Source organism: Astatotilapia calliptera, chromosome 1, assembly GCF_900246225.1.
Source record: "Astatotilapia calliptera chromosome 1, fAstCal1.2, whole genome shotgun sequence".
Taxonomy (NCBI): domain Eukaryota; kingdom Metazoa; phylum Chordata; class Actinopteri; order Cichliformes; family Cichlidae; genus Astatotilapia; species Astatotilapia calliptera.
Window position 1 is genome coordinate 24,338,613 of NC_039302.1, and position 5,939 is coordinate 24,344,551.

General features: G+C 40.1%; 1 protein-coding gene across 1 annotated transcript; it reads left to right on the top strand.

The window, feature by feature from the left end:
• Positions 1 to 315: 315 nt before the first annotated feature.
• tfb2m (transcription factor B2, mitochondrial) lies at positions 316 to 5,861 on the top strand. Its single transcript, XM_026171096.1, has 10 exons — positions 316 to 451; positions 1,504 to 1,813; positions 2,260 to 2,449; positions 2,620 to 2,711; positions 2,861 to 3,014; positions 3,279 to 3,427; positions 3,724 to 3,813; positions 3,917 to 3,976; positions 4,205 to 4,353; positions 4,995 to 5,861. Exons 2-10 carry the CDS (start codon positions 1,526 to 1,528, stop codon positions 5,182 to 5,184), a joined length of 1,362 nt encoding a protein of 453 aa, XP_026026881.1. The 5' UTR covers positions 316 to 451; positions 1,504 to 1,525; the 3' UTR covers positions 5,185 to 5,861.
• The last annotated feature ends 78 nt before the right edge of the window (positions 5,862 to 5,939 follow it).

The window sequence follows — 5,939 nt, forward strand, 5'->3', positions numbered from 1 at the left end:
TGGTCTACTTCCGTAGCAGGATAATATGCTAATATGCTAGTAGATATTGACAGCAGTGGGAGTTTTTAGCTGTTTAAACAATTTCTTCCAAAGGAACTGGAGTTATTATATTATATTTAGGACAAAATTCTATGTATTGTTTAGTTTTCTGCGAAATATGTGTAACTTATATTGATTTATTCCTGTTTTTGAAAGTGTTTCTACGCTAGCCATATTAGGCCGACTACTTCCGCGAGTGTTCTGATTGGCCTACGCAGTAGTCGCCTGTCAGTGACGAAAGCAGCTGCGTCTTTAACACCACGAGTGTTGCAAAAACAAGGCACGCAGGGTTAGGTCAGGATGCGGTGGGCTCAATGTCACAGAGTTTTTCCAGCGAGCAGATAGACGAGAGTAAACGTTAAAGTCTGGATGTCTTCAGATTTGAAGCAACTGCTGGATAATCTGCAGTGAGGTATGCTCGCGTTTTTCACTATTACATAACCGTTTGATATGATAGCTTTAAGAGAGGTAGCTAGCGCACTGCTAGCCTCTCGGCTAACAACTTTAGGTTTTAAAAATGTCTCTCGGGTTCAGGTTGTTTTGCGCCCTTTTGACAATTAAACAATATGTGTGAGCTCCACTGTAAACTCTACTGTGATGTTGATAAGGTTAAGTAATAGTCAGCACGTGTGCTTGCTTATGAAAACCCACCCACGTGCTATCAGATGGGATTGTTCTGACTAGGGTGCACCGGTGTTTGCCAGTGCAATCGTGAAATTGTCTATGCTAGCGGTCGATTATTTTATTATACACTCTTGAAATTGGGTATTTGACCACCAAGCTGAGCAAGAGTAGGTAAAAGAAGAATGTGTGAGAAATGACATTTAGTCTTACAACGTATTCGTGTTTGTACGTATGTTTTTTGTTTTCTTCTCCCCTTATTGTCTCATCTTCCCTAAACTTAATATCAATTTCCATAGTTATGTTTCTGACAAAGCTCTAACGGTCTACCAAACCTCCCACCGGTCTCTCACCCACGCCCCAGTGTATTTGCCTTCAGGAAATCTAATCCTTGTTCTCCAGCGTCTTTGAGAGGTTCCCCTCATAGGCACCAAATCCGACTTTTTTCCAAATGTTACACTTTTTCCCTCCCCTTTGAAAACTTCTCAGTTCCTTCATCCCTGTGGGGTTAAGAGCCTGAGTGTTCACACCTTGGAAACGTCTGGCATCGATTACTGCAACTCATTACTTTGGTTTTCCTCTGAAGTCCATCCATGCCATTCCCTTTCCTGTCTGAAAATGCACCTGTTTAAACGAGCATATTTACTCTTAATGTCTTCCACCTTTTTATATGTTAACTTGTTTTATTGATTTGATATTTTCTTTTTTTTTATACTTATGTGTTTAACTCTTCTGCATAAGGTGACCTTGAGTGTGCCCTAAAATCAAATGTGTTATTGCCTTTAATAATATTTCATGTCATTATAGTTATTGTGATTCTTCTTTTCTCCTTCTGTGCTGTAGCCTCTCATAAAGGTCATCCACCATGTCCACCCAGATTTGCAGAGTGGTGGAGCTACTGCTCCGCTCTGCTTGCTGCCATACTGTCAGAGGTCAATCTTGTTTGAGCAAGGCAGTGTGGACCCCTGTGGGTCCCTCTAGCCTCTGTGCCTCTGGTGTGTCTGTGCTTCAAAGGAGGGCCTACAGTCTGGACTCCCTGTCTTTGGGTCCTGGTCGGCCCTCACTTGGTCCAAACTCTCAACAGCCCCGTTCAGAAAGGACGTCCCCTTCTTCTGCACTCGCACACAGGAACCTGTCTGCTGTAGCTGTACAGGTAGATAATTTATTTCGGCTCTGATTGAAGACGATAGCCGTATACTGCATTTATATTGGTTGTAATTGTATGTTTCACTTTCATACTTGTATCTATTATACTTATATGTAGCATTGTAGTCTATGATCAACTTTATTTTTTTACTGCTATTATCTGACAGTATCTGCATTCCTGTAGGTACAATACAATCTGCACAAAATCAGCATATTTTGCTGGATTTGAGGTTGTTGTAGCTTTTTAAGGCTACTTGATCCACTCAATGTGTACAAAAAAGTATGCGTTCCTGGAAAATGCATGCATACATCAGTTGCTTTTTGTTTTGTTTTTTTCATAAAATAATGAAAAACAACTCAGCCCTGAAAACAACTCAGGTTTTTTAGTATAACTTGAGCTCTTTATACTGACAGTGCTGTTCACCCACTGTGTGCATTTGTGTGTTCTTACAGGGCCAGTGTCGTCCTCTGTGCCAGTATGATTTCCTGGACCTTGGGGAGGTAGAGGAGAATGTACGACGGGCTCAGGGCTGCAAAAAAATCAGACACTTCATAGTGGACCCGGACCTGGCTAATCTGGTAGCACAGCATCTAGGACCTGATCTACAAGATGCTAAAACTGTTATCTTTGAATGTAATCCAGGTATGGGTTTATCTCTACAGTGTTGTGCAGCATTCTTCCATCTCTGCACAGATGATGACGACAAACTTAGTGTTTTTTGTTTGTTTGTTTTTGTAATTTTTTTAAACACATTGATATATTCAAATGTTATACTTTCTTATTATTGATGCATTTGTGCTTGTCTTTTTCAGGTCCTGGGGTATTGACTAGGACTCTGTTAAATGCTGGAGCTCAGAGAGTTGTTGCTCTTGAAGGTGATAGGTCTTTTCTACATGACCTGCAGGTAACTTTAACATCTCCATCTCATAATACTGGTTTTTGTATCTTTACAAAGTCCCTTGTATTAACCTAAAAATTGTAAAGTGTCATATGTCAACAGTTAATATTTCTCGTTGATGTATAATCCACACAAATAAATGTTCCCCTTTCTAGGAGCTAGAAGGCCGGCTTGATGGTCAGCTGGAAGTAGTTCACTGTGACTACTTTAAACTAGACCCCATTGGTCTTGGCAATGTGAAACCCCCAGCTATGTTCACCGATAAACTCTTCACTGACCTGGGAATCTCAGAATCTGCTTGGACTGATGGTGAGGAAAAACATAAAGGATTTTTATCCCTCCCCCTCTCACTGCAAACTACTTACTTTTGTGCTCAATAGTGCCTTGAATCCTAATTGGAGCAGACAAAATTTAAAAATTTCATAACAGGAACTTTTTCAGTCTTGAAATATATATTTTTAAAAAAGGAATAAGCTCATACTTTGTTTACAGCTTTTAACACATTTTACAGCATTGCATGAGTTTTGTACCAGCCCATTAAAGTGTGTCTTTTGGTAAAATGCCTTTGTCTAGACATCCCAGTGAAGGTGGTGGGTATCCTGCCACAGCGTAATGAGCGTGGCATGCTGCTGAAGATGGTTTATGCTTTGTTTGAGCGGCTGTCTGTCTACAGATATGGAAGAATAGAGCTCAACCTCTTCGTAAGCGAGAAGGAGTACCTGGTAATTGAACAACAGTATTTTAAGCTGTGTAGAAATGACTGTTAGAGTACAAATTAGCCTGTATTTTTGTGTTAATTGGATGGATGATGTAGATTAAACATATTCTTGTACTTCCTGATGTTTTTCAGGGGCAGCTTTAAGCTAAGTTGCATCTGTACTAGTCTTCCCTGCATTATCATATTTATGCTGATAACACAACCTGTAGTTGCGACGAGTGTCTGCTCACTCATTAATCATTAATCTGACTTTCTTTAATCCTTGTGTAAAATATCCAACAACGGTTATCTCTCCATCAGAAACTGGTGGCGCGCCCTGGTGAAATGATGTACTACAGAGCCTTTGGCGTCCTCTGGCAGATGGCCTGTGAGATTGAGCTACTGCATAAGGTACAGTATGAGGCAGAGCACTTTCTGTTAATGCAGTTGGGCAAAAACCAGTGATTTAAACAGATGTTTTATAGAAATGTTTGTTATTTTTGTCTCTGTGTAGGTGCCGTGGGAGTCATTTGTGGTGTCATCAAAGCAAGGCGTACCTAGCTCTAAAGGCAAGGTAAGGAAGGGAATAGGCTCAATAACTGTAATTGGGTAACCTTGATTGTATTTTATATTTATGGTAAATGGCCTGTATTTGTATAGCCCTTTAATTAGTTCCTATGGACCCCAAAGCGCTTTACACTACATTCAGTCATCCATCCATTCACACACTGGTGATGGCAAGCTACATTGTAGCCACAGCTGCCCTGGGGCGCACTGACATTTCCCCTCGTCCTCTCCTCAGCTTCCAAATGATCACCTGTGCCTGGTGCGCCTGCGCCCACGGGCAGATCTGTTCTCTGCAGGACTGACTCCCTCCAACGCATCAACTCTACTGATGATGATCAAACAGTGTCTGGCAAAGAGGAAGGTCAAGCTCATTGACAGGCTCAAGTAAGCAGTGCACACACTGAATTGTCTAGATTAAATAGCCAAAATATTGCACATGTATTAGAGATGTGCTCTTACTGTAACAACTGTACACACACCAGTTTAACACCGGTCTAGTTACTTTGAAAAAAAACCCTACATTTCCACATATTTGAGAGCTTTTGTTTTTTTGTTTGTTTTTTTTGTTGTTGCCAACGTTCTTTCCAATTCAACAAAACAAGCCTTTGTGCTATTAATAACATAAACCAAAGTGTACTGATTATTTGATTATTCCAGGGTGGATGCTCTTACCTTAGAAAAGTACCATAATTTAATCCAGAGATATCTGTTTCTGCAGAATCTTTGTCAAAGTCTTAAATGTCTTTGAACGTTTCAAATATTTGGGCAGTTCCAGGATTTATAAGCTACACAGGATGGTTTTTGTCTTGAGAGGGGAAACATTTAGGACAGTTTGAGCAAGTATTATCTGTGCAGTCTCTTCAACTGTAATACACCATGCCTTTAGTGCTTCTTACAGAAGTTAGGACCATTTCCATTTAAAGAAAACAACAGTGGACAGAATCTGTTAGTTGCCAATCATTGGTGAGTGGTTTTAAGCTTCTTTTGCTATTCCTTACTGTGTCTCTTATTTTTTTGTTTTCTAGTCTCTGGTCACCAGACAGTGGCAGTAAACTGTTATCAGAGATGGGCATGTCGGAGGACATACTGACAGGCCACGTTTTTCCAGAGGAGTATCTTAGACTGTTCCAGCTGATGGACAAGAGCCAGGAATTCACACAGAGCTGGCTTTACGAAGAAATCTTGGAGAACACACAGAGGGAGGGTTGGGGCTAAAACCTAGACAAACAGACCATATATGTATAGATTTACAGTGTGCATACAAACACGTGTGCTATACTGATTATGTAATATAGATGATGATAATAATATAATATGTGGCAGAACTTGGAGATGCAGTTGTGATGTTATCACAGTTGTATTTGTTACTGAAATGATTTAAACGTGACTGTGACAAACTCCACAAACTTCAGGGCCGCAGAGGAAGCACGTCAAATGTTTCGATAAAGTGAGATTCTCAAGAGGGGCGATTTCAGAGAAACGCACTTAAATATGACACTTGGTCTTTAGCAATGAGAGAAGGGGAAAAATGCTACTGTAATTAAAGTAAAAAAAACGGTCTTAACAGTTACGTTTCTGCGTTATCACCAGAATCTCTGTTAACACCCAAATGGGTTCGTTCAAAAGAGGATACAAAATTTCTTAATTTTGCATGTGCTGTAATCGACGACTAGTACCGCTGCAGTTTTACTGAACAAAACCCCCAAGGTTTTGATACATAATCAAGGAGTGCTGAGTGGCGTCTGTCTTGTATATTTTTGTGTAATCAGTTGCAAGTCCATAAGCTAAAATGTGTGTAATGCCATGTTTTCAGGACTGTGTGAGCTGTGAATGTGATGATTTCTAAACTGATCATTAAATCAGAATTTTCACATGTGGAGGAAAAAAAATAGCTCAAGTGTTGTTTTATTTTTGGACCAGTGTAGATGCTTTGGACTGACTAAATTAATTACTTTGCTATCCTGATCATT

What these genes read in the sequence shown, in the direction of transcription:
- tfb2m (XM_026171096.1), top strand. Translation starts at nt 1,526, where the DNA reads ATGTCCACCCAGATTTGCAGAGTGGTGGAGCTACTGCTCCGCTCTGCT. An exon ending in TGTCTGCTGTAGCTGTACAG is followed by an intron (nt 1,814 to 2,259) that starts GTAGATAATTTA and finishes GTGTTCTTACAG; the next exon opens with GGCCAGTGTCGTCCTCTGTG. An exon ending in TATCTTTGAATGTAATCCAG is followed by an intron (nt 2,450 to 2,619) that starts GTATGGGTTTAT and finishes TGTCTTTTTCAG; the next exon opens with GTCCTGGGGTATTGACTAGG.